We start from the raw sequence: 14,057 nt of genomic DNA, 5'->3' as shown, positions 1-14,057 counted from the left end.
CTGGTTCTGGTTCTGATTCTGATGGAGGTTTTTCCTCCTGGATCTGGTTCTGATGGAGGTTATCCCTCCTGGATCTGCTTCTGATGGAGGTTATCCCTCCTGGTTCTGGTTCTGATAGAAGGTTTCCCTCCTGGTTCTGGTTCTGATGGAGGTTTTCCCTCCTGGTTCTGGTTCTGATGGTGGTTATCACTCCTGGTTCTGGTTCTGATAGAAGGTTTCCCTCCTGGTTCTGGTTCTGATGGAGGTTTTCCCTCCTGGTTCTGGTTCTGATGGAGGTTTTCCCTCCTGGATCTGCTTTTGATGGCGGTTTTCCCTCCTGGTTCTGGTTCTGATAGGTTTCCCTCCTGGTTCTGGTTCTGATGGAGGTTTTCCCTCCTGGTTCTGGTTCTGATGGAGGTTTTCCCTCCTGGTTCTGGTTCTGATGGCGGTTTTCCCTCCTGGTTCTGGTTCTGATAGGTTTCCCTCCTGGTTCTGGTTCTGATGGAGGTTTTCCCTCCTGGTTCTGGTTCTGATGGAGGTTTTCCCTCCTGGTTCTGGTTTTGATGGAGGTTTTTCCTCCTGGATCTGGTTCTGATGGAGGTTTTCCTTCCTGGTTCTGGTTCTGATAGAGGTTTTCCCTCCTGGATCTGGTTTTGGTGGAGGTTTTTCTCTCCACTGTCTCCTAGTGCAGCTCAGGATGGAGGATTAAATCTGATAAAATACATTGGTTTTCTTAGCTAAGTTATTATTATGAACTGGTTAATATGAACACAGTTATGAAAAACTGGACTAATGTGGATCACATAATGGATTTGTTCTAATTGGATAATAACTGGACTGTAAAGAATAGGACTGAGTTGGACTGTATCTGCAGTGAACCGAGATGACTTTGTTGTGAATTGTAGCAGTAAAAATAAAGCTGAATTGAATTAGTTCATATTAAATCTGCCTAAAAGTTGTGAAGTCTGATTAAAATTTGTTTTGGGATATTTAGCTGAATGTCTGAAAACAAAAGAAAAAAAGTCTTGCTGTTTTGTCCATCTGCATTTACAATCAACAACCTGATGATGGATTATAAAGAAGTCTCAAGCTCAGGAGTTCTGAACTAAACATCTTCCAGTGATCAGCCAATCTGAGTTCCTGGAATGAATCATCACTATCCAGGTAACAGCTCCATGTGATCTGGTCCACTCTGCCACCTTTCTTTCTCGTCTGTCAGCATATTGTAAATAACACTGTGTTTTAGCTGCAGTCATTTAGCTCCACTGTCCACCATTATTATACAATATTGCCCTATACCCCAACATCATCATCATCATCATCATCATCATCATCATCATCGTCATCATCATCATCATCATCATCATCATCATCATCTTCAGATCCTCACAATAAGGAGTTTTGCATGTTAAATAGTTGACATTTAATAAAGGCCTCTTTAATTATCTCTTTGATGGCAGAAGACTGGAAGACCTTTTTAAAATGAAGCCATGAATTTAAATAACTCCGGAGGATATATAACACGCCATGTGACCGTATCACTCTCCTTTAGTTTGGCCTTCAAAAAATTACTTTCTCAAAAAGGCAAAGTCAGATCAGGTTATTACAAGTAAGAATACATTCATATTCCACCTTTCAATGTTCAAGACACCTCATTAAACTGTGGGAGGTAGTTTTCTTTAGTCATTCCAAACAACTATTTAACTACATAAATCTGCCTTTAACTGACACGTAACTGACTTCAAATCCATCCCTCCATCCTTCCATCCATCTCTCCATCCACCCCACCCATCATTTTCTTTATTCTAAAACTATATGTTGTCATGAAATCCAAGCTCTTTAGATACTGTTTTTTATGCTGCAATACACTGCTACGAATCTGCAGGTTAGACTTCCCTATAGCACTTTCACTAACCAATAAATAATCAATAAATCAGTTTGTTCTGTTAGATCCATGCAGAAACAAAGCAGATGAAAGCATGTGGTCAATACCCTGAGCAGGACCACAGGATAAGAACCACAATGTCATTAATGTGTCCTTAAGTAATGATCACATCAAAACACATAAGTGTTTTAAAAGCATCAACATCAGTTCCTCTTTACTGGCTCTGGAACAACCCTGACAACCTGCAAAACAAAAAGCTTATCAATTTCACTCAATGGAAAAATAAAGGAATAAAACAGTTAGAACATATAATAGAAAATGGAAACTTCTTCTCATTTAATATCCTCACTTCACAATATGGAATCAGCAGCATTTTTTTTAGAATATCACCAGCTTAAATCTATTATATGTAAAAAATATACCATTAATCAATTAAACTTACAGCTACCTATTAGGGTGGCAGAATTCATGAATCTCAATGCCCCAAAGCTATTATCAAAAACATATAGACTATTATCCAAACTAGAAGACTCAATCTGTCTTCCAACTTCAAAATGGGAGGGTGACTTATCCAGTAACTTTAATAAAGATAAATGGTCACAAATATGTTTAAACACATTTAAAATGACTAAGAATTCAAATATGCAACTAATACAATTCAAAATTCTGCATAGAACTCATTATACAGGACAAAGGATGTTCAGGATGGGTCTGTCACAATCAAACATCTGCACACACTGCAATGAAAACACACCAGACAACTATCTCCATGCCTTGTGGTCCTGCACACCTGTCCGCAGGTTCTGGCTTCAGGTATGTGAAGACATGTCAACATGGTTTAAATGTAATATTCCTACAAACCTCACACTGTGTCTACTAGGTGACTTGGGTGACATTAATATGGTAATTAACTCTGCACACATGATACACACACAGCATTATGCACCGCTGTGTGGGGGTGGGGGTGGGGGTGTTCTGGGCTGTGGTGGGGTCCCCCCTCCCTCCGGGGTGGTGGGGTGTCTTTGGGGGTCGGTGGCAGCTCTTTGGCTGCAGTCGCTGCGTGGCCCGATCGTGTGGGGCGGCTGCCCCTCGTGACCCCTGGGGGGCCTCCTGGGGAGCGAGGGTGCCTAGTGCTGTCAGCAGCTCACCATCCGGAGGAAGGTTCTCTTCCCTTCGGACCCCTCTTCTTCCCCGTTCTCTACCCATCTAACATACATACATAGACACACACACACACGTAGGGATTTGGGAGGCGTGCAAATCATGCAGGGTGTAGCTGGCGGGGCACCCAAGTGGCTCGTCTCTCAGTTTTAATTACACATCAAAACACAAACACAACACACAAACAACTTCTGGGGGGCCTGTCATGTAGTACATGGAGGGCGGGACTACTAATATGACCTTGCTCCCAGCACGATATGGTCACTGCCCCCCAGTTTTACTTGCAAAAAAACACACTCACCACAGTCATGAGTGGAAGAGGAGGAGGACAATGGAGATACCTCACACCCCTCTTCCCCGGGGCACCGCCGGGGGCGGGTGGGGGGGAAGTGGTTGCCCTGGGGGCCGGGAAACTGGGGCGGCTGCACTGATGGGGGACTGCTGATCCTGGGGGATGCCCGGTCGGCCGCATCTGGGTGGGAGGTGATGGGGGGTGGCTGGGGATGGCGGTGGGGGCCGGATCTGGTTCGCCATTCTCTGGTCCACCGGGGACATCTCCCACAGGGTATGGTGGGAGGGAGGGGTGGCTGGGGAGTGAGATTGGGAGGTTTGTATGCTGTGTGTGTTTATACTGTGTGGGTGTGGGGGAGAAGGTGTGTATGTGTGTTAGGAATGAGCGGGAGTGTGCAAGGATATAGGTGTGTTTCTGTGTGTGTTTGGGGGGGGGTCAAGTGCACGTGTGGGGGGCCTGGGCGGGCCTGGGGGTGGTGTGCCATGGGTCTGGGCTCTGCCGCTGTCCTCCTCCCCGTCCTCTCATGGGGGGCGGTTACCTTCTGGGGTCGGTGGGGGGCTCGCTGTCCTCTGGTCCCCCTGGGGTGTCCCTCACAGGGCATGGTGGGTGGGTTATGTGTGACGTGACTGTGTGCTAGTGAGTGCTTGTGGGTACGGCACAGGGGAGGGTGTGAGGCTATATGGGGTGGAGATTGGAGTAGGTGGAGGGTGGTGGGAGGTGGTCGATGGCGCCCTGGTTCCCGTGGTGTGCAGATTGAACATTGGAGTGTGTGCTGACCTACGCTGGGTGGTTGTCTGGGGGGGCCTGGTTCTCCTGGGCATGGTGCGGTCCCTCTGCCTTTGTTGTTCAGAATGCTGCTGCACGGCTGATCACAAAATCCTCCAAATTCACTCATGTTACTCCTTTACTGATCCAGCTGCACTGGCTTCCCATTCACCACAGAGTGCACTTTAAAATCCTGGTTTTAACTTATCGAGCACTACATGACCAAGCACCTGAATATATCAGAGACCTTCTACAGCCCTACGTGCCCAGCAGGTCCCTGAGATCAAGTGATGAAGGTCTGCTGGTTGTTAAGCCAACATGGCTGAAAACCAAAGGTGACAGAGCCTTCGCAGCAGAGGCTCCTTCCCTCTGGAACTCCTTCCTCTCAGCATGAGATCTGTGGACTCCATGATCTCTTAAAAAGCAGCTAAAAAAGCATCTTTTTAAACTTGCTTTTACTGAGTTTTATTTGTTTTTATTTTCTGTGTGTTAGTGTTATTTTGTGTTATGTTTTATTGTTAAGCACTTTGTAATTTTTATCTTGAAAGGTGCTATATAAATAAACATTTACTTACTTACTGCAAGGAAACACCGCTTTGCTACTACGGCCTGCAGCTCATACAGTCAGAAACATCTTGTATAGGCAAGGCAAGTTTATTTGTATAGCACATTTCATGTACAAGACAATTCAAAGTGCTCCACTTTACATAAAGTATTAAAAGTATAATTAATTAAAAGCAAAGTGCAGGAAGCAATGACAAAAGCATTAAAAACAAACTTTAAAAAGAAAAATGTGGGGGACCCACAAAGATGTTGCACATATTGAGATGAGTGGTGGTCTGTGAACATTTGGCATTCACTTCCCCCCTTTCTAAAAATGTGTTTTATTTGTTAAATTGTTAATCTTTAAAGTGTATTAAATTTGTTTTTGTTCAAGTGTGCAACAAATAAAAGAATTAAATAAAAACAGAAGGAAAAAAGCTAAAAATAAAATAGATAAAATGCAATAAATAAAGTTCCAGTGTGGGGAATTAACAGTTGTTTTGATAAAAGGCAGCAAACAGAAAAGCTTTTAACCGTTTAAACTGCTGAGAGTTTCAGCAGTTTGTTCCACATGTGAGGAGCAACTGCCGCTCCACGTTTCGTTCTTCAGAAGGAGCGTTAACAGAAATCAGGCATGACTGAAATGTTCGTTAAATAAAGATAGGAGAGTTATTTTAACAATGGCTAAAAGCAAGCAAATGAAGTGACCACCGCTTGGAAACGGTGCTGAAACAATGTCCAATTTCTGAGACAGTAACTTCTGTTCTACCTGTACACTCCAGGCGGTGTCTGTGGGATGACGAAGCTCTTCTCGAGGTCACGAAGTACATCATTCAGCATCCGTACGTGGGCGGGTTCGCGCTCCTTCGGGTCATTGGCCGGCCGCATCGTTTCTGACTGGAAGAATGCTGCGTGGTCTCTGAAGGAGGATGCTGAGGACAGCAGGAGCGGAGACACCATACTCTTGTCTGGAAGTAAACAAACAACACGTCAAACCTCATCTAGAAAAATCCGATCAATTAAATATGTATACAAACAGAAATCTGGATTAAGAGGGTTTTGGTTTTGAAGTTGATGCACACTGATTTATTAATTTTGTAATCAGGACCCAGAGCTCCAGTAAAGACAAACAGAAAGGCACTCTCATTCCTCAGTAAATCTGGATTCAACATTTAACCTAATATGTATGAATTTGGACAGCAGGACAAAGTGGGAGCACCCAGTCACTGAAGGGTCCCAGCTTTGAACTGGGACTTGTCTTACTGGGAGGCAGCGTTACTAACCACCACACCAATGTGCAGCACATACTCTTAAAAATCAAAGCCTCAGGAAAACCCCTGAGCCTGAATCCCAGTGAAACAGGTGTGAAATGTATGTTGATCTTAGCACAGAATAAAGAAGATTAATTATTCATTTTGACAAACACAATCATTTTGTTGCACAAGTACAAACTTAAGTCTCATATTCTCTATATAAAGCAAGAATTGAAAGAAAAACGCCAGAGGCCTGAGTTAAATAACTTTTCTCTTCTTTTTTTAGATCCTTCAACATTATGGTATATTTTTAATGTCTGTGCTTGCTCTGCTCACTGTGTGAACCTATTATACTGGATATTACTTTCATTAAAATGCTTATCAATGGATAAAAAACAAAAACAAAAACAAACTAAATCTTTAATAAATAGTCATACAGAGAACTTCTGCTGCTCCCGATAATCAAACTAAACAAGCCAGCTAGCACCACTATATTTAGGTTGGTTCTCGGTAAATTACAGCTGATAGCTGAAACATTGTCAGAGCTTAGCAGCAGCAGCGAGTGTGAGCCGTGGTGCACCCAGAGCAAGGAAGTAAACTAACAAAAGGAAAAAAGAAAATTTAATGACTGGAAACAGACTGTGGTGGAGAGAAAAGGCACAATTCCTGTTTTCATTTTAGGTCCTTCCTGCTGTTCTGACACCTGGCCCAGCAGGGGCTTTTAGCAGGTAGTCTGGCACAGAACCAATTCTCTACACTCGGTCTCTGTTTAGAGACACGGAGGAAATAAAGAAAACATGACCTGCAGCTCAGGAAACGTTCTGTCTGCACCTCAAACATGAGATGCTGGAAATGTAGATCTCCATACATCTGTTCAAAGCTCTATCTGTGTATCTGTACACACATATGGGATGTACTTTATACATGTAAGTGTAAATGTGGTAACTCTTCTACAGGCTACAGGGTGCTCAGTTCAAGTCCTGATTGTCCTGAGACAGAAAGCAAGGCAGCTCTGCCACCACTGAAATGTCCAGGAGAGAGAGAGGAAATGGAAAATTGTGGAGTCCAACCAGGATCTGAAGGAAATCACTAAATTTGACTAATACAGAAACAAATACGAAACCTGACTTCAAAAAAGCTCATCGTATTAAAAATGTACTTAAAACCAGATAAAATGATATCTTTAATTTTTCCATGAAAAGTATGAGCTACAACTGCTACACCTGTACAGAAACACAACAGAGAATTTCCTACAGCTTTTACAGGTAAACTAAGCAAACAATCATCAGGAGTTCCTAAAAAATAACCAAGACAACAACAACAACATGTATCACAACAACAACCAAAGAACCAGAAACACACCAAAAAAAAACCTAGTATCGCTCATGTGGTTCACATGTGGTTCATATGTGGTTCACATGTGGTTCACATGTGGGTCACATGTGGGTCACATGTGGTTCACATGTGGTTCATATGTGGTTCACATGTGGGTCACATGTGGGTCACATGTGGGTCACATGTGGTTCACATGTGGTTCATATGTGGTTCACATGTGGGTCACATGTGGGTCACATTTGTAAAACATGGCTTTACTTCTGGCTTCCCCCTGGTGAAGCAGAGCTTTAAGCTGTGTTTTCAGGGTTAGGGTTGGTGTGGAAGTGAATTATTCCAATAACATCATAAAAGACACATTTTCCTCCATACAGCTGCAAACATCCAGTCAGTACGCTAAATTAAACCGGTCCGCCTATTCTTTTCTTCCACCACCAACTAATTTGCTGCATCCAGCTTTTAAACACACACACATGCACACACAGTTACTCACCCAGTTAGTCATCATTAGCCTGTCAACACAAAGCAGGCTTGTTTTACAGAACATGTAGCTCTGCAAATCAATTACCTTTCATCTACACTTAACTGCCTTGTATTCTTGGCTCTATTAAATTACACTGATGGCTGGATGCAGTGAGCCCATCATAGGAAGGTTGAAATCTGTAGTTAAACCGCCGGTATGATGACAAAAGTTCATGTTCATCAGTTTGTCTGAAACACAGTAAAAACACTCCGGGCCCAGGACGACCTCTGTAGCTTTAATGTCTCAGGTTGGAAACATGATATGATTTGTAGGACTTTTCCAGTTAAGTTTGAAACATAGTCAGATGGTTTTATTTTTCAGTCATTGTCTTGAATCATTTTTATCATTTTTATTGGAAAAAGAAAAGAAAACTGTGGAAGAAGAAAGATGTGACAGATTTTGATGTGAGACTAGGATGAATAACTCTGTGTGAATGAAATTCCTTTCTAAGCTGTTTGAAAGTCAAAGGAGAAATGCCCCGTCATGAAATACAATATTCAATTAAGACACAATGTTGTAATTACAATGTCTTGTTGAGACACACTGAACTGATTGACTGTTGAATTAAATTTAGAGAATACCAGGAGCTGCATGTGTAGGTGGAACATTTTTAAAGATTGTGCTTTTCTTTTTATTGTAAATTTTGGGAGCGAAGACTGTAAACTTCTAACCTCCAGCGTATCAATCAGTACAATGTGGTATTTCTTCATATCACAGCAGGTGGGGAACAAAGCGTGACTTGTCAGAGGGAAAATGAAAAGACAAAGGGGACAAAAATAGGCAGTGAAATCTGTTCTCTCCTACAAATTTAAATGGCTGTGTCTCAGCCGGCTGGGACTCATGAAATATTGTTTGATTGTTGTAATCCATCATATCTTTTGACACTCGGGGACATACGTGAGTGTGCTTGTACTTGGGGAGTATAGTTTGGAGATAGCCTCCCGTGATAACAGTGGCAGGAAGAGAAGAGGGGAAAACAAAAGACCTTTAAGGTGATGCTTTAATATAGTGGAGGATTTCCTGATCTGTACAGATGTGACTGAACCCCGAGGTTTGTCATGTACGTGCAGACAGGCTGTAACTGATTCTCATTGCTGTTATAAAACCTGGTTTTTCTGGTTTTATTTACATAAGGAAATGATGAAAACAAAATAATGTTAATTTGTTCATGATTGCAGATTCCAGCTTCCATAGTCAAAGCACCTGAACAGCTCTTCTCCATACCCCAGCATCCCCACACCCCCTGCTCCTACCTCCATGGAAGCCCAGAGTGTCCATGCTTTAACATTTTTTTAATATAAGTTTCTAGATCTAAAATTTTCTGAAGCTTGTTATTTCAAGGTAACGGTTTATTTTCCAAAAACTATAATAAAACAAAGAGAGCATTTGTTAAACTTCAGGAAAGTCCATCCATCCATCCATCCGTCCATCCGTCCATCCGTCCATTTTCTAGATGATCTACTCCGATTCGGGTCGTGGAGCCTATCCCAGCAATTAGCAGGTGAGTGGCAGGTACACCTGGACAGGTTACCTGTCCAGGAGCAACACAACATGGCTGCCTCCACTTCCTGTCATAGATTCTGACCACTGCCAGTTGAATCTGCTGCTGACTGCTCAATAGCTAAACGTGATTACATTATGATCTCAAGAATATATATATGAATGAAATGAATGAAATGAATGAAATGAATGAATGAATGAATGAAAAATACTTTATTAATCCCAAAGGGAAATTCAATATTGTAGTATATATATATATATGTATATACATACACCTAACATGCCCTAAACACTCACATATCCTTTCTTCAAAAGGTCACGCAATTTCTAGTTGCTGTCATCGTCTTCATTCTTCTTCTGCTTTCTTGTTCCTTTTCTTCTTCTTCTCTAAATTTGTTTCTTTCGTTGGTTGCATGTCAGCTATTCTGTTCAGCACTGCCCCCCCCCCCCCCCCCCCTGATTTCTGGTGGTATTGCTCCATCTTCTGGGTCAAGCGATGGATAGCTAAACTCCCTGGAAACGGACCAAATTAGGCGTAACTGATGCAGTAGACAGACAAAACCGTCCATCTGTCTGTCCCTTTACTGTCTCTACAGACATACAGAGTCACTGCCGTTCCTAAACGGTCATAGCTTTCATGTAACTGGTCTTGCTGTTGCTGCTCTGTGTTTTCCAGCTGACATTGATGTTATATGTTCTGTCTCTCTGCCAGAAACACAGACATTCACATATACACACGTTCACATATACACACACTTAGATTTACTGACATCCACATATACACACATTCACATATACACACGTTCACATATACACACACTTAGATTTACTGACATCCACATATACACACATTCACATATACACACGTTCACATATACACACATTCACATATACACACACTTAGATTTACTGACATCCACATATACACACGTTCACATGTACATACATTCACATATGCACTCATTCACAAATATGCACATTTACATATACACACTTTCATTTATACACATATACACACATTGACATATACACACTTTCACATATTAGCACATTAACATTTACTCACATTTACATATACAAACATTCACATATACACTCATAGACATTTACTTACATTCACAAATACACACTTTCACATATACACAACCTAAAACAGGAATAAATGTCAGGCTTCTCTGATCTCCTGCTGCTTAGATACAGACTGAATAAATAAAGGAATGTCTCACTGTGTGTCTTTTCCTCAGTATAAAGAATCACTAAAAGGCCTGAGGGTTGGGCACAATTTATATAATCACAGCAAATCTGATAAAAAGGCTGGTTTATTTTCTTATAAAGCAATTAAATGAGTTCATATATGATTCTGATGCTGACAGGTAGCCAACTTTAAAACTGAGCTCTCTCTGTGGGATCTTGGTGGAGCAGCAGTGATTGACATTGACATAAGGTGCAGAAGTATTTGAGTGATGGCTTAAAAGAGATATTTACACTGTGGGAATGTTTTTCAGATGATAAATTTAATTCTGTGGCATGTTTTTCAATTTAAAGTTATAGAACAAGATCTGAGTCAGAACATCTTTGAAGACTTTTAGCTTCTCCTGATGTGTTTGCGTGTCTTTAGCATAGCTCTGGAAATCGTCTCCTGATGCCGTTTCATGGTGGCAGCACGTACAGGTTAAAGAGAATTGCATCTTAAATGGACCCTCGTAACTAATGACATTACACCATCCTTTGGTCTGCTTCCTCTGCTCTTACTGGAGCCCGAAGGATACTAGTCTTATACTTCTTATTGTGAAGCCACAGCATTACTGTGGATTTTTTTTCAGTTGAACCATGTTATGACGAACACAGAGCCCAGCTGTGTGAGAACATACTGTCTATCTTTAGAGAAACAAAATGGTGAATCACGGTTTTTCTTCAGTTCAGAGCGGGTTGCTGTCATGTCCTTGATGATCACTGATTGGACTGATTTTTTTTTATTTAAAACCCCTTCACTGATTACAAGCAGGGACCTGAGTGTTTTCACAGCTTTACGCTCATTAAAGTGCTTTTAAAAATAAGTTAGAATAAATTTTTCATCATGTTCAAGGTCACACCATGTTACCGACACATTCTCAGAGAAACTTGCCTGCAATAAATTTTCTGTATTTTGCATCCTGTAGTCTTAGAATCCCTTACAAGGGAAATTTCAGTCTGTGGAAACAATAATCAAGTCAAACAACTCAACACATTTAACAGTTTGGAGTGCATGGACGAGAAGTGTTTTTCAGGATCAAAGGTGTTTTAGTCCTGCCTACATTACTGAGCAGCAGAGAGGACTGGAGGCGATAATTTTAAACTGAATTAACATAATTTCCCAAGCCCAAGTCAGCAGAAATAAACAAAGCTGGAAAGGCACTGCTGTCAAAATGTAAATAAAAAATATAAACAGTTATTATTTGACTTCACGATAATAAAGAGAAAAGCCTCATTCCTGTCACAAACAGCTCTGATCCCAGTGCTTTCCAAATAACTCGATGTAAGCAACTTCATCCTGCAGTCACTCTAAAACAACTCGTACGGGGAAATCTCCCCATGTACTGGTTCAGCTGGAGAGTATTGGTATTTTCTCCATAATACTGAGCTTGCTGTGTGAAGTGCAGCTCGTGATGACTTTCAGACACATATCACACTGTAAAAAACAGCCGCTGGATTTAACCCATCATGTTTTATACTATTATGAATTTATTCTTAAACCTTTAAAATCCTGTAGTTTTCCCCTAAAACAGGTCTTTATGGATAAAAGACTTGTGGCGGAGCAACTATGTTACTGGACATTTTTCTTTTTACTACTGGACTACTACTTTTAAATTGAAGTTGCAGCATCAATTGAGAATAAAGAGGAATTGCACTGAAAACTTTTCAGTAATGAGTATTTATGGAACCTGCAGTTATTATTGTAGCCTGGAATGGTATATATATTAATATATAATGGTTTATATTATTCACATCTCAAGAATCGTAGCTTTCCACCAGTGTTTAACACGTGGAGGTAATCTGTCATGTCCCAGGCTCATCAAACAAAAGGTTTCCTTCAAAACTAAAGAAATAAACTGTTGATCTCAACAGAATTTATTACTAACAGAACTTTGTAGAAATAACACACAGATCAACAGTGACCAAACCTTTTCTCATCTCATCGTTCTCTCAAGTCTTGGCTTTCAGGAGAAAAAATATTGTTATTGAAACAAACACACAACAGAAACTATTTCCATGTTTCCACTTTTTCCTCATTTCCAGTTATTCCTGCTACTATTTACCTGCTATCCTCACTAAACCAACTCCAGCTCAGCTGCTTTGTGGCGCCACCGTGCATCAGAAACGTCTTCTTGGCTTTATTCCAGCCATAGAGGAGCATTATTTTGACAGGAAGTTTGACAGGAAGTGGCTTCATCATCATTTCCAGGTCAAAATTGAAGACTCTTAGCAACATAGCAGTGATAGTGAGCTTTTTATGATGAAAATATGATAAACAACACAAGATTTCTCACACATAGACCAATGTGTGGTGCAGTGCCACAGAATCAACTCCAAGCGGCAAAGATTCTTCCCCCCAGAACGCGATCATGAAACAAAAAAAATTTAAGGCTAAGTAATTTCACTGCGTTAACATTTCTAATGTATTTAACGCATGCATGACAAGCCCAATACAGCCGTAATTTCTTTAAAGCTCATTTATGCTCCCTTACGGATGTAAATAGTAATGTCTGTTTCAAATGTTGTCATACGCTGTCCGTCCTCATACTTCCGTGCTTCTGTTATGTTGCCATGGTTGTTAGGTCAGTTCCTCCACTAGGGGGCAGTGCTGAGATCAGAGTTCACAGGACAAGCCACACTTTTCACAGTAAGAGGGTTCAAAACCTGAACTTTTCCCACAGAGATGTGAACAAACATGGCCGTTCTGTGATCCTCTCTGTGTATGCACAGCGCTCTGCCTCCTCCTCTCCCCATCCCTGTCCTTTTGTCTGTGACCGGCTGTCTGTGAACAGCTGATCAGGTTTTCTGTCGTACCGTTTACCGTTGTGTTTATTGCTCAGCAGATAAGGAGGAAACTAGCGATTCTTGGTTCATATCAACACATATTTACCCCAAAGTGTTGTTGCTGGTGGGACCTTCTCTAACACAGTGGCTGGCTGGTGGTAAACAGGGTTTATACTTCAGCTATGCAGGGGCGGGCCTAGAAAAGTTCTGATGGGGGGGCCAGGCAGGAGCACTGACCAGGAAAAGGGGTGCAGAAATCAGACCTTTTTCAGGTCTAGATTTTATGAAATATTGAACTGATTATTAAAACTAAAATGATCATCTAATGTAAAAAAGTGAAGAAAAACTAGTAAAGCAAGCAGATAATAATGTATTTTACCAGCAGGTGTTTACTTTGGGTGAAGCTGCTGTAGGACTTTTATCACTGCTACACAAACACACACACTTCAATGTTAAAAGAAAAAGCTGTTTTTATCCAGATCTTCAGTTTTATCAGAGTTTCTTCATCAATGTTCTCTGTGTAACTGCAGTCGTCACATCTGCTGCTTTTAGTACAGAAATTATCACCATGGAGACGGTTAGTGAGATGATGGTATGTGAATTCTGAATTATGATCTAGAACAACATATAGAAGTACATTACATTACAATACAGTAAAAACTGTAAGTTGTGATTAATCTGATTAAGAATTTTGACAAACCTAGATAAAATCGTTCCATTCATCCATAGCACTCTTTCTCCCCATCTTTCTCGATTGTGCACACATGCACACACACACAGAAAGAGAGAGAGAGAGACAAAGACACA

At 41.1% G+C, this 14,057-nt stretch overlaps 1 protein-coding gene across 2 annotated transcripts in view; it reads right to left on the bottom strand.

Annotated features, from left to right (window-relative positions):
• LOC121652648 (inactive N-acetylated-alpha-linked acidic dipeptidase-like protein 2) overlaps positions 1–14,057 on the bottom strand; it is a 613,163-nt gene that overhangs the window by 17,606 nt on the left and 581,500 nt on the right. For both annotated transcript variants that reach the window (XM_042005529.1, XM_042005530.1), the window contains one exon: positions 5,395–5,593. In XM_042005529.1, coding sequence (XP_041861463.1) covers positions 5,395–5,593 — 199 coding nt within the window. The remainder of the gene's footprint in view (positions 1–5,394; positions 5,594–14,057) is intronic.

The sequence above is a fragment of the Melanotaenia boesemani genome, chromosome 14 (assembly GCF_017639745.1).
Source record: "Melanotaenia boesemani isolate fMelBoe1 chromosome 14, fMelBoe1.pri, whole genome shotgun sequence".
Lineage (NCBI taxonomy): Eukaryota > Metazoa > Chordata > Actinopteri > Atheriniformes > Melanotaeniidae > Melanotaenia > Melanotaenia boesemani.
This window is presented reverse-complemented; position numbering and strand designations above follow the sequence as displayed.